The following is a 14,105-nucleotide window of genomic DNA, read 5'->3' on the forward strand; positions in this document are numbered from 1 at the left end:
GGAAACCACTGGATTTGCAAGGTGATGCCAGAGGAATTCTCCTCTCCAGTCCTCATGGGCCATCGTGAAGATAGGCCAAAAAAGTAATCAAGGCAGGCTGTCTACGTGAGATGTGAGAAGTAAGAAAAGGCAGAGGGAAATGTGATGGTCTTCATCGTTAAAGGTAAAGGCAGGCTTTCTTTTGCTCCTGATTGCCTGGGAAAGATGCTAAAAATGAGTAGGGTTCTTCAGAAAATTAGATTGTCAGCGAAGTAGAGGAAGGGTCACAGATTTAGAAATGGGAAACAACCAAAAAGTCATTTAGCTCAAGCCCCTCATCTTGTAGAGAGGGGAAAAGGTGGCCCAGAAAGGTCAGGTGATTGGCTTAAAGTCCCATAGATCACAAACATCAGGGGTAGAAACTGAACTGAGGTCTTCTAACTACAAAGTCCATGTTGTCTCTGCAGTACCAGACCGCCTCAGTGGGGTAAGTTCTCACAAATCCAAATATCTGGGGACTTTCTTAGCAAGGCATGAATAAGCAGGACAAATGATATAATCAGTCAGTCAATCAATGAGCATTTCTTAAGCACCTACTATATACCAGGCATTGTGCTAATGCACAACACAGAGAGTCAATAATGTTGGATTGGAATGTACCCATCATTAGCAAATTCAGCAAAGAAAAAAACATTTTGTTTTTGTTTGTTTTTTAACCCTTACCTTCCGTCTTAGAATCAACACTATATATTTGTTCCAAGGCAGAAGAGTGGTAAGGGCTATGCAATGGAGGCTAAGTGACTTTGTCCAGGATCACACAGCTAGGAAGGTGTCAGAGATCAGATTTGAACCCAGGACCTCCCATCTCTAGGCTGGGTCTTAATCCACTGAGTCACCTAAATGCTCCATTGTCAATGTTTTTTTAAAAGGTTAACCTTTCTATTTCCTCACAAGCAGGATAAAAATAAGAGTGTCATCCCTGTCCACAAAGGTTAGAACTCTCTTACTCATTCTCTGTCAGGCTGAATGTCCTCAGTGCTCAGTTTAGCCAAGTGTTTGTCCCTTCCCAGGGCCTTGTCTGTCCCTGAATTTAGCCAGTTCCCCAGGTCCCTAAATAAGGAACCTTTGCAGTCTCAGGAGTCAGATATCAACCAAGCCACTTGGGATTTCCCAAAACTACTAACATATGGACCACTGTAGGCTGATACCCATAATTTATCTCCTGCATCTGGTAACCAGATGGGAAGATAAAGGGCTGGTTTTCATCCTCTTAGCTCACTCCAATTCTGCGGTAAAGTGAACTGAACAAAAAGCACTTTGAATATTTAGAAGCAAGTCATGGGAATAAGTCTCCTTTATCTGAGAGTGGGGGTGGGACAGTATTCTGACACTGATTTCATTCCAAAGCTCTGAGATAAAAGGGTCCTTTTTCTAGTTTTTAAATTAAATTTTTATTTTTTATATTAGCTTCATTTCCAAATATATACTTACATCTTCCCCTGCCCTTGTCACAAAGAATGAAAAAGGAAGAAAAAAAAGAAATTCAGAAAAGCACTACAACACAGCTATTGAATCTGACGGCACATGGCATATGCCATATTTGTTGCTGTCATTGTTTTACAGTCGTTTCACCCGTGTCTGACTCTTCATGACCCCATTTGGGGTTTCCTTGGCAAAGATACTGGAGTGGTTTGCCATGCCCCTCTGAAGCTCATTTGACAGATGAGGAAACTGAGGCAAAAAGGGTGAAGTGACTCACACAGCTAGTAAGTGTCTGAAGCTGGAATTGAATTTGAGTTTTCCTGACTCCAGGCCTGGCATTCTATTTACTGAGCCATTTACCTGCCACATCCATAGTCTTCCATCTTTGCAAAGGAAGGAAGGAAAGGAATTTTCTCTTCCCTTCTTCAAGTACAAGCTTAGTCATAAGTGTTATCCAGAATTCAGTTTCCTGTTTCCTTTGCTGGTGGTGTTCTATTGATTTACCCAGTTTGAATCATCATGTATGTTATTTTCCTGGATCTGTGTACTTGATGTGGCATCAGTTCACCAGAGCCTTCTCATGATCTCCAAATCCTTCTCCTGCTGGAATTCCATTTTAATTCTTTGTACTTTGATCTTTTGTCCCTCTACCATGTTGTAAGCTCCAACGGAGTAATAAGAATAAGAGCTAACATTTATAGAGTACCTACTATGTGCCAGGCCCTGTGGCTTTACGAACATCATCTTATTTGATCCTCATACCACCCTGGGAGGTGGGTGCTATTCTTATCATCATTTTACAAAGGAAACTAAGGCACAAAGGTTAAGTGACTTGGTTTGGTCACTAGAAAGTGTATGAGGCTAATCTGAGCTCAGATCTCTCCTGACTCCAGGACCAGTGCCACCGAACTTAAGGGCAGAGGCTACATCTGGTTCATCCTGGCATCCATGGTACCTGCCGTACTGCCTTATACACTGTGGATGTTTAATAAACAGCTGTGGAATGGAAACAAGTGGGCAAAGACTTTCTCCAGGGCGGCACAACATTCTCACACTTACCTCTAAAAATACGGCCAAGAGACTTTAAGAACTGACAGCTCTCCAGAGGAGATGTGCAGGTGCTGATGTATTTCTGTACTCTCTCTGCCAGATCAAACACTGTCACATTGGATGCCAAGGAAAAGGTGGTCTGCAGCGAGACAAACACTGTGCCAGAATCCCTGGAGAGAAAGGAACGTTTCGTAGACTTCAAAGAGGCCCCCAAAAGCAATCCTTTGCAATCGTCATTTAAGGATGATTGGGATTGCCCAAAAAGCTCTTTGTTTTTGTTTTACAGAAAGGGAAATGTAGGAATATAATCATAAGAGACTGGACTAGGGGTTCATCTATGGTTCCTCCTTCCCATTTTTTGGAAGTTGATTTTAAAAAACATTGTTGGGGCATTTATATTTTTATTTTATTTTAATTAATTAATTTTATTTATTATTATTATTATTATTATGGGAGGTTCTGGGTTCAAATATGACCTCAGACACTTCCTTATTGTGTGACCCTGGGCAAGTCTCTTAACCCCCATTGCCTAGCCCTTACCAATCTTCTGCCTTGGAACCAATACACTGTATTGATTCTAAGATGGAAAGTAAAGGTTTAAATATATATATAGTTGTTGTAAGTGACTTTTCAATCCTGTCCAACTCTCTATGATCTCATTTTGGGGGTTTCTTGGCAGAAATCCTGTAGTGGTTTGCCATTTCTTTCTCCAGCCCATTTTACAGATGAGGTACTGGCAAACAGGGTTAAGTGATTTGCCCAGGGTCACACGTTCAGTCAGTAGCTGGGGCCATCTTTGAACTCATAAAGTTGAGTCTTCATGACTGCAGGCCCTGCATTCTCCACACGGTGAGGCTTGATGGTATATTGCCTGGAGACTAAATTTCGTGGGTTCTTGGTTTCACAGCTCATTTGTCTAGAAGTTTTGTAGCTGCAAGGCCTTTGCATTTTGCCAGATCTTTGATCGTGTCGTATAATATTGACTAACTCTTTGCATGGTCCCTTTTGTGTGGATTTAATCATGGAAATTCATTTTGCACATTTATTGGTAACATTTCTAGCTGCTTAAAAAATATAAGTCTTGGGGGCAGCTAGGTAGCTCAGTGGATTGAGAGCCAGGCCTAGAGACGGGAGGTCCTAGATTCAAATCTGGCCTCAGACACTTCCCAGCTGTGTGACCCTCAGCAAGTCACTTGACCCCCATTGCCTAGCCCTTACCACTCTTCTGCTTTGGAGCCAATACACAGTATTGACTCCAAGACGGAAGGTAAGGGTTTAAAAAAAAAAAAAATATATATATATATATATATATATATATATATATAAGTCTTGGCTACTCATCAATGCACTGATCTGGGACAATCCTGAATGACCTATGACGGGCGATGCTGTCCACCTCCAGAGGAAGAACTGCTGGAGCTGCCTTTCATGTGGGTGTATTTATGGTTTTCTTTGGGGGTGTTGGTTAGGTAGGAGTGTGCTCTTTCAACAGTGACCGGCATGAAAGTGTGTTTGCATGATGATAAAAATGAAAAAGAAAAGAAAATGAAAAGCATAAATGTGGTTGATGTCTCTTCTGCCGTCATGATTATCCCCTAGTACCCTCCCCTCTTCCTTCCCAGAGAGCCATCCAATATAGCAACTTGTATTTTTTTGAAAAGGGAAAACATGGCAGAAAGACCCACTGAAAAAGTCTAAGAAACGTGCAATGTGTCCCCTTGTGGACTCCTCCCTCCGTGAGGGTGGCTGGCTAAGGGCGCCTTCCCGTATCACTAGAGGCGGCTTTTTAAGGTGGTTGTAAGTGCTGTGCTTACCTGACAGCTTGGACAGTAGATCTGGCATAACCGGGCAGCCTTGAAAGAGACACGTTTAGCTGGAAAAGAGAGCGGGCAGGTAAGTGCCAGGCACAAAGCGTCCGGACCTACCATCAGTTTCCTCTTCAGGGCGATCCAGAAGAGGAGCTTTCTGAGGTCAAGACCTTTGCGTGGAAGAAAACCCCATATTTCTGTTTTATTTCTCTTCCTTTCAAGGGAGTTTCTTCCCCTCTGGCCCTATTGTTCCTGGAGTACAAAGGAGAAAAGTGGAGAGGACATCAATGGGAAATATCTCAACAGGCAGTGACGCTCGGGGGTGCCCCTGAGACGCCAGAGTGGCGGGCTCCTGAGCCCCCAGTCTCAAAGGGCCGGGAGTCCCTCAAGGACCTGGGGGTGGCGGGCTCCTGAGCCCCCAGTCTCAAAGGGCCGGGAGTCCCTCAAGGACCTGGGGGTGGCGGGCTCCTGAGCCCCCAGTCTCAAAGGGCCGGGAGTGCCTCAAGGACCTGGGGGTGGCAGGCTCCTGAGCCCCCAGTCTCAAAGGGCTGGGAGTGCCTCAAGGACCTGGGGGTGGCGGGCTCCTGAGCCCCCAGTCTCAAAGGGCTGGGAGTGCCTCAAGGACCTGGGGGTGGCGGGCTCCTGAGCCCCCAGTCTCAAAGGGCCGGGAGTCCCTCAAGGACCTGGGGGTGGCGGGCTCCTGAGCCCCCAGTCTCAAAGGGCCGGGAGTCCCTCAAGGACCTGGGGGTGGCGGGCTCCTGAGCCCCCAGTCTCAAAGGGCCGGGAGTGCCTCAAGGACCTGGGGGTGGCAGGCTCCTGAGCCCCCAGTCTCAAAGGACTAGGAGTGCCTCAAGGACCTGGGGGTGGCAGGCTCCTGAGCCCCCAGTCTCAAAGGGCTGGGAGTGCCTCAAGGACCTGGGGGTGGCGGGCTCCTGAGCCCCTAGTCTCAAAGGGCCCGGAGGCCGCTGTTTATTTGGGTTACACCCAGGAAAGTGTCTTCATGGACATGATGGGCTTTCTGGCTCCTTCTCCTGCCTGATCACAGGATGTGCCCTCCTGGGGAAATGAAAGCCACTGTAAACGGCACCCAATGGGCCCGGCTCCTAACAAAGAGATGCATGGCTGGGTCGTCCTTTTCACAAGACTTCCATGGAAAATTACATTCAATTTGGATTAATGGGACTTTGGTAGTCCAAGGGAAGAGTAAACATCCTCAGGTTTACCTGGAGCTCAGAGGGAGAGAAAGATTCAGGTCACTTGAAGCTTTAGAATAACACATGACAGGGGGGCAGCTGGGTAGCTCAGTGGATGGAGAACCAGGCCTAGAGACGGGAGGTCCCAGGTTCAAATCTGGCCTCAGACACTTGCCAGCTGGGTGACCCTGGGCAAGTCACTTGACCCCCATTGCCTAGCCCTGACCACTCTTCTGCCTTGGAGCCAATACCCAGTGTTGACTCCAACATGGAAGATAAGAATGTTTAAAAATAAAATAAAACAAATAACCCATGACAAAACAAAACAAAACACACAGACAGAAGTTCCCAGAGAAGCCATCTCCATTCAAAGAGGGAACTTTGCCAGCCCAGAATCTCTTACCTTTAAATCAATTGCCCAGGCACGTGTTGTTTGGGCAAATAACATCTTTTTTGGACTTTGCTTTTTTTCTACTAGATAAAAGGAAGCCTCTTTTTCCCCCCAAGTCTAGCCCTTTACCACCAGCGGACAGGCTAGTGAAAAGCTGGCGATTGTCCGGAGGCCTCCAAAGTCACAGCGAAGCTTAGAGCTCCTTCAAACAATCCAGCACTTCGGCAGGACAACCTAGTCAGGACGACACGCTTGTAAGCTGTCCCTCACCCCTGCCCGCCTCGGTTTCCTCCTCATCTGTGCAGTGGGGACCTCCCAGAGTGGGCGTGTGGATAGAGCGAGAGCATGTGTGTAAGGTGTCTTGCAAACCTTAAAGGGCTCTAGAAATGCAGCCGGAGAGAGCAACGGTAGCGTCCAAAGAGGAGCACAGAAAGAAGGCCCGGAGGCCCTGGGCGTCTGCAGAGGGACGAGACTCGTAGAAGCAGCAGCTTGGGCGAGTTCGGTAAAAGGACCTCGCGCCGGCGGGATCTCGGCCCCAGCCCGTTAGAGCATCAATGGGGGAACACATCAGCCCTTAAGAGTCCCTGAGCAGGGCTAGAAGGCACAGGAATCTTGAAAGGGCCTCCATCGTCCGTCACAGGAGACAGAGCCCATGGAGGACCCGAGGAGCCTTGCCGTGGAGGCCCGAGACTAGCCCAACCTCCAGTACCAAGGAGGGCCTGTCCCAGCAAGGTGTAACTGGAGACAGCTGGAGAGAGAGACAGAGGTGGAGCGGAAGCCAGCCCACGTGGTGGACGACCAAGAGACGGAGGGGGAAACCAGGGCCTCGGCCGCCTCGTTCCAAGTGGCAGGGGCAGCGCGTCCAGATGAAGAGGGGAGAGAACCAAACAAGGCCTGCCTATCCCATCCACGAGTACTGAATGGGGCCCAAGACAGGCCAAGCCATAAGTCCCAATTCAGGAAGGAAGGCTAAAGAAAAAAGGGCTATGAGAACCCCAAAAGCTAAGCCCAAAAAGTATGGTTCTCTCTTCCACATCGTGACTTTCACTAGATTATGGGTCAGAGCAAGAAGATAAATGGGAACTGGGGAGCAGTTTTTAGAAGCTTCTGATTACATGAAAAGGTCAAGAGTCCATACAGAAAAAGTTTAGAAGCTAAAAAATGCATACTTAGCCCAAAATGTAGACGGAACTGTAAACGCCTCATAAAAGAAAAAGAGAAAAATTCAGATTTCTTCTCTGATACAAAGGAAGGACCAAAAAAATTTATGTGGATTTTCCAGATTGCAAGGACCGCACTCTCTTCACCCCTGCAACGTGTAAGAGATAACTGTAATTCCATAACAAGGACAAATAGAGTTGCAGAGAGGGAAAACAGCCTGGAAATAAGGATTCTAAGAGTGGCTGGAAGAAGTCAAACAAAAGATTTTTTTTTTTTTAATGAAAACTGTTCAGGATAGAAACTGTTTAGGGTAAATAGCCTGAAATATAAGGTAGAAAATCTTAACCAAATAATAGACTCCTTGGAAAACATAATGTGATAAACAGAACTCAATGATTCAATGAGACAATAAGAAATAGTTGAATACATTCAAAACACTCAGAAATTAGAATGGCATGTAAGTAGCTACTGTTTTTTTTTTAAAAACTGAATTGGAAAACAAGGAGAAAAACTGAAAAATCACTGGACTCCCTGAAAATCAGGGCCAAAATAACCATATGCCATACTTTTTAAAATCATAAAAGAAAACTGCTCAGACTACCAGAATCAGAAGGCAGAGTGAAAATAGAAAGAACTTATTAGTTACTTCTTGAAATAGACCCCAAAATGAAAACATCTAAGAATTTCAAGACAAAACCAGAGTTTCTGAGTCATCACAAAATTACTAAAAGCAGGCAGAAAAAAAGAGTTCAAGTACCAAAAAACCACAGTCAAGACCACAAAGGCTGCATTGCAGCAACTGTGAAGAGAAGATCTTGGAATTTAAAAATTCTGGATTCTAAAGGGAAAAGAAGTTTTTTTGTTATTCTGAAAAACTAAATATAGTCCTAGAGAGGGAAAAATGACCTTTATTAGGCCAAAGGACTTCAAAGCATTCCTAATGAAAAGACCATAACTGAAAAGAATCTTTGAGACACAAACATAAGAGACAAGGTAAATCTAGAACAGTAGGAAGGGACCAAATGATGATGAAGTACTTACAAAATGTTATTCTAGTAAGAGGAGATGATTTAAGTATCTTTTCAAAATCCTGTTATCTTAAATGATCACAAAGAGAATAAAGACAACTTCAAGATTGAAGGTGGTTTTGCTTCTTTTTGTTTGTTTTAAGAGAGGAAAGAAAAAAGGAAGAAGGAAGGAAATGAGAAAGAAAGAGGAAAGTTAGGATGTCTCATAACTGGAGTGTGTGTGATGAAAAGCAGACAATCAGAGAGAAGGGAGGGAGGGAGCAGGAATTTAAGGGTGGCGCTCTTGGAATCTCATGAACTTCACTCTTACTTGAATCTGACAAAGGAGGGTTGAACATGCCCGCAGGCACTCATAAAGAGTTTAATGTAGGAGGCAGCCAGGTGGCTAAGTGGATTGAGACCCAGGTCTAGAGACAGGAGGTACTGGGTTCAAATATGACCTTTGCTGCTACCTAGCTTTGTAGCCCTGGGCAAGTCACTTCACCCATTGCCTAGTCCTTACTGCTCTTCTGCCTTGGAACTAATACACAGTATTGATTCTAAGATAGAAAGTAAGAGTTTTGTTTTGTTTTTTAAAAGAACCCAGAATTCAAAAATCAAACTTTGTCATCTTTGAAAAAATTGTACTCATGCTTCTGCATAGCAATCAAGTCATATTAAACTCAACATAGTCCTAATTCAAAAAATAAAATCGACTCTTGTTTATCTATTGTGGCATGCGGACACAAGACTGAAAGGAAGTGGTAGTTCTTATAACTTATTTTGATTGATACAACTCCAACCACATTTCCCACTAAATTAAGTTGCTTTTCCCATCTCTCTCTGTCTTCTTTTGGCGATTGCACAAAAGGCCTCATGGTATAGCGGGGAGAGGGCGGGACTCGGCTGGTCAGAAGACCTGAAATTGATGGTCCAATAAGTCAGTTTCCCCGGCTACAAGAAAGGGATGATAGTAACAATGGAGAAGCTACCTGACATTTCTAGAGTATGTTATATCTTTACAAGAACACTCTGAGGCAGGTGCGCCAAGCATTGATATCTTCATTCTAACAGAAGAGGAAATGAAGAGGCTTGCCCATGGCCCCACGGCTAGTCTATATTAGAGGCAGAATTTGATCCTAGGTTAGATCCTGACTCCAAGCCCAGCCCTCTATTCATTCTACCGCACTGAAAAAGTCCTTTGTGAACCATCAAGTATTAAATGTGTGTGAATTAAATCATTACAAAGAAAAAATGGCAGAAGAGTAGGCAGAGAGAGAAGAAGCAAATGATTCTGAGTAATTGAGACAAAGAATCATTAGCCTCTTTTTCCTTCCCAATCAAGGGTTATTCATAATTCCTCCCAGCATCCTTCTGCAATAGTACAGCATGTCTTGCCGATGAAGACAGTACCACAATGAGAGGCTTAGCAAACTGGCAAAGGAAAGAAAGCAAGTCAATGACAGAACCAAAATTAGAATTTTCTGGTTCCCATTCTTGCTTTAAGAATAGTTTTCCCCAAACAACTGCTTGCTCAAATGGTTCAATGGGAATATGATTGGGGATGTAGACTCTGAACGATCACCCTGGTGCAAATATCAATAATAGGGAAATAGATCTTGATCAATGACACATGTAAAACCCAGTGGAATTGCTCATTGGCTATTGGAGGAGGTTAGGAGGAGAGGAGGGAAAGAACATGAATCATGTAACCATGGAAAATATTCTAAATTAATTAAACAAAAATTTTCAAATAAAAAAAAATTTTAAAGCTCAAATAAAAAAAAGAGAGAAGAATAGTCTTTCCTGACACATTTCACCCTTCTGAATGGATCTATGAAGGATGCTTCACTGTGGATGTATTTCTGCCCGTTAGAGGAAATATAACCCAGAGAGAAGACCAGTTAGTGAAGACCGAGACATGTAGACATTGTTCATCAGTACATAAAATGAAGCTCTGATGCTCATCCCAAATTCCAATCTCACAATTTAAAAGGGGTCCGTAAGTCCAACAAAATGAGGTTCAAAGGCGTAGTTTCCCCAATCTATATGTAACGCAATAGAAGTTGTACTGAATGATCTCCAAAATTTATTCTAGGCCCAGCATTCTAAGATTCATGACTAGTAAAGCTCTTTCATGATTTTAAAGAAATACCTACAACTCCAAATCCAAAAAGCAAACCTTGTTGTCTTTAAAAAAACATTTACTCGTGGCTTTGCATTGTGATCAAGTCCTATTCAATCATAACACGCTTGACTTCAACATGTAATAGGCAAGGATACTGACAAGGGCTATGGCTAGTTATGTCCATGGTCACTGGGATGACTCCTGATCCAAGAGAAATGTGCTCTAGTGACAGATGGGCAGCAGACAGAGGGCCAAGCACGTGGAGTCTGGTAGATCCAAGTTCACAATCCTATCTCAGATAATTAAACGTGTGACCCTGGGCATAACACTTGTTTTTTCCCCCAAAAAATTAGCATTTTATTCAGAACGCTGGGGTCAGAGTTGTATCATTTATATTCTGGTACACAATACAGAGGGAAAGCTATTGTCAGAAATCTCTCCAGTTTAAAAGCTTTTTTTTTTTTTAAACACACTTAGTAGTAGTGCCACCAGTGTCTGGCCACCCTTTTCTTTTTTTGGTACAAATTATGTAAAACATTTGTGCTAAGAACTTTTCTCCTTCTCCAAACAAAAAAAATTTTTAATTAAAAATCAAATTTAAATTTAAAAAATTAGAAATTGAGCATTCTAACCACAGCTCAACAATTTGAATTAAATGTTACTTATTTTAAACCTGTTTTGTAAATATTTTATCCATAACGAAAGATATGTGTCTCTATTTCCTCATCTATAAAATGAGGAGGCTTGACCCAGGATTCACTGGATGATCTCTTGGATCCCTTCCAGTTTCAAGACTGACTCAGAAAGGGCCACTGGGGTCCGTCTTCAGAAACTCACCATTTTGACGATCTCTTCTTCGACTTGATGCAATTCAGAATGTTTCTCAACTGTAGCATTAGTAAAAGTTTTTCTTAATTTAATTTCTGTCACAAATGTTCTAACTGAAAATAAAAGAATGACAGTTATTCATTGGCCCAACAGCCTTATTTCCCTATGTTTTATTGGTGTGTTTTATTTTATATTATGTATATATATATACAGAATATTCTCATTTTGTGAGAGGTTTCTTATAGCAAAATAAAACAATTAAGGAAAACTAATAACACTCTGTACATGCAACATTTCACATTTGTGTTGAGTCTTTTCAACAGGAACCCACTCTTTGTGACCCCACTTGGGGTTTTCTCAGCAAAGATACTGGAAGGTTTTGCCATTTCCTACTCCAGCTCATTTTAAAGATGAGGAAACTGAGGCAAGTATGGTTCATTCATTCACTAGCTTGCCCAGGATCACATAGCTAGTAACTAGCTGAGGTCAAATTTGACCTCATCTGGAATGCCAAGAAAAAACAACAACAAAGAATAAACTTGATATCTTCTATAGACCCTAGCATCATACCCTGGTATAGAGCAACACTCATTTTTGCTTCTCTTGAAACCACATTGAGAAGATAAATGAGAGTAAAATCTTCATTTGGAAGAAAAAGAGGGTGCTGAATAAGCAGTAGGGTACATCCAAGACCAATTTTTTTTTAAATAAAAGACTTTCCATGTTGTTGTTGTTTTCTTTAGAGGAAAGAGCTATATACTCTTTTGCTTTTTTGGGGGGGGGGTATTTTTATTTTTAGTTTTGGAAAATTCTATTTAATTAATTAACTTAGAATATTTTTCCATGGTTATAAGATTCATATTCTTTCCCTGCCCTCCCTATATACTCTTAAAAAAAAAAAAAAACCCTTCCCTTCCCTCTTGGAATCAATACTGTGTATTGATTCCAAGGCAGAAGAATGGTAAGAGCTAGGCAATGGGGGTCAAGTGACTTGCCCAGGGTCACACAGCTAGGAAGTGTCTGAGGCAAGAGCTATATACTCCTGAAGGTCTTTATAAAAACCTAGTTTGGGTCTTAAAGTTGACAAGTTCCTTTCCTCTCCGACTAAGTATTGCATCTTTCTAGATTTTCCCAATTCCTCTTCTAATCTGTCCTGGAATTTGAGCCATGCAAAAAGGAAATCTTAGGTCACCCTCCCTGCTAGTATCCTTTGCAAAAAGGAAAGGCTACAGAAATGCCAGCTATTTCTAGTGATGCACTAGTGATCACTGTGATGCCGCTGCCACCTCCAGCTGAATCGGCTTTATCATGAAACAATCTACCTAAAACTTCTGCTGGATAAAGAGCGGCGCTTAGAGCCAGGAAGTCCTGGCTTCAAGTCCTGTCCCTGACTGGCTGCCATCACTGATTCTGCTTCCTTCCCTGTAAAAGGAGGGAGGTTGGCCTAGATGGCCTTCAAGGTCCCCGTCAGCTCTAAAATTCTAGGATGCCGTCATTCTTGGGAGGGAGGGAAGATAAAGATACTCCGCTGCCTGATTCTCAAGATCTTTTCATTCGTTCTGGCTGGCATGCGCTTATTTAGAAACAAAGAATCGAGCAATAGCATGCATTTCTATCTAAATAAGAAAAATAAAATAAGGAAAAAAGGTGGGGGAGGCAGAGACCTGTCGGTGGGCTGACCTAAACCGAGGGGTCCTGGGATTAGAGAGGGAAAGTGTTTTCTAGCGCGAATGTGACGCCGGAAGCCCTTAATCCTTATTTAACGCATCCTTCATCTTTCTGGCTGTCCACAGCTCAGTGGAGTCGGCTTCCAAGCAGCGGGAGCTCTTGGAAAACAACCTCAGCCAAATGAGTCCACTTGGGCGCAGGCTAATTTGCATGTTCCTCTGCTGGGTTGAAGAACAATGGAATGAAATGGCTGGGAAATGGAACGATGATTGCTAATGGGATGAGCCGGCTCTCTTAAGACGCCAATGTTCCGAGCGCTCTGTGCAGGCTACACAGGTCCAGGACAATCGCCAGCTGCCTTTATTCTCCCCTTTCCCGCCCCCATCCCTGGGATCACAAAGAACATGGATGTTGCTGGCCAAGAGGCTGATCACAGAAAAACATTTATTATCAAACAGTAGGGGCTCTCGATCAGAGAAGAGCTCCAAAATGAGAAGGCCTCAGATTTCATTCATTCTGCTTTTGAAGAAGGTCTCAAAGATAATACCTAAATGGCCCTTTTGCCTCTTCCAGCTGAAAACCTTAGAGAAGAGCAATCAAGAAAGTAAAAGGGGGGATGGGGGTGGCTGGATGGCTCAGTGGATGGAGAGTCAATCCAGAGACAGGAGGTCCTAATTCAAATTTGGCCTCAGACACTTCCCAGCTGTGTGACCCTGGGCAAGTCACTTGACCCCCATTGCCTAGCCCTTACCACTCTTCTGCCTTGGAGCCAATACACAGTATTGACTCCAAGATGGAAGAGAAGGGTTTAAAAAAAAAAAAGAAAGTAAAGGGCCTTTAATGCATGCCCTAAAAGGAGTGGTAGAAAGAACTGGAAATGGTTAGCCCTGAGAAGAAAAGACTCGACCATGAGCATGATAGCTCTGCACATGTATTTGAAAGGCTGTCATGTGGACAAGGTATTGGACTTACTCCATTTAGTCCCTGAGGGACAAACCAGGAGGAATGGGTGGAAATTACCAAGAGGTAATTTAGGATTGAGGCTAAGAAAAACTGAAACAATAGCAGTTAGCCATGAGTGGAAAGGGTGGCTTTTAGAGGGCAGTGAGGTCCTCTTCCTCGGAGTTCTCAACAGAGGCTGGATGACCTGGCCGTTGGGTATGTTTTAGTGAAGATTCTTTTGGTTTTTCAGGGGTGGTTTGGCCTGGATTACTGACGAGGTCCTTTTCAATTCTGATACTCTGTGTTTCTGTGACATTTTATTTCCTGCCCACGGGCCCTCTTCCCCATTTGTGCTTATAACTACAAACGCTTAACTTGGCTTTTAAGAGTGTTTGATTCTTCTTATTTCAAAAGTTCAAATCTTTTTCCCGAGGAGGATACTAATGGGGCCTGGACCTTGGTTTCAAT

General features: G+C 43.4%; 1 protein-coding gene across 2 annotated transcripts in view; it reads right to left on the reverse strand.

Moving 5' to 3' along the window:
- HEG1 (heart development protein with EGF like domains 1) overlaps positions 1–14,105 on the reverse strand; it is a 132,894-nt gene that overhangs the window by 33,255 nt on the left and 85,534 nt on the right. For both annotated transcript variants that reach the window (XR_008911132.1, XM_056793572.1), the window contains exons 10-12: positions 11,037–11,140; positions 4,326–4,384; positions 2,521–2,681 (exon numbers count right to left, since the gene is read on the reverse strand). Coding sequence is in view for 1 of the 2 variants with exons in the window: in XM_056793572.1 (XP_056649550.1) it covers positions 2,521–2,681; positions 4,326–4,384; positions 11,037–11,140 (324 nt within the window). In the remaining variant the exon portion in view is untranslated. The remainder of the gene's footprint in view (positions 1–2,520; positions 2,682–4,325; positions 4,385–11,036; positions 11,141–14,105) is intronic.

Source organism: Monodelphis domestica, chromosome 4, assembly GCF_027887165.1.
Source record: "Monodelphis domestica isolate mMonDom1 chromosome 4, mMonDom1.pri, whole genome shotgun sequence".
NCBI lineage: Eukaryota > Metazoa > Chordata > Mammalia > Didelphimorphia > Didelphidae > Monodelphis > Monodelphis domestica.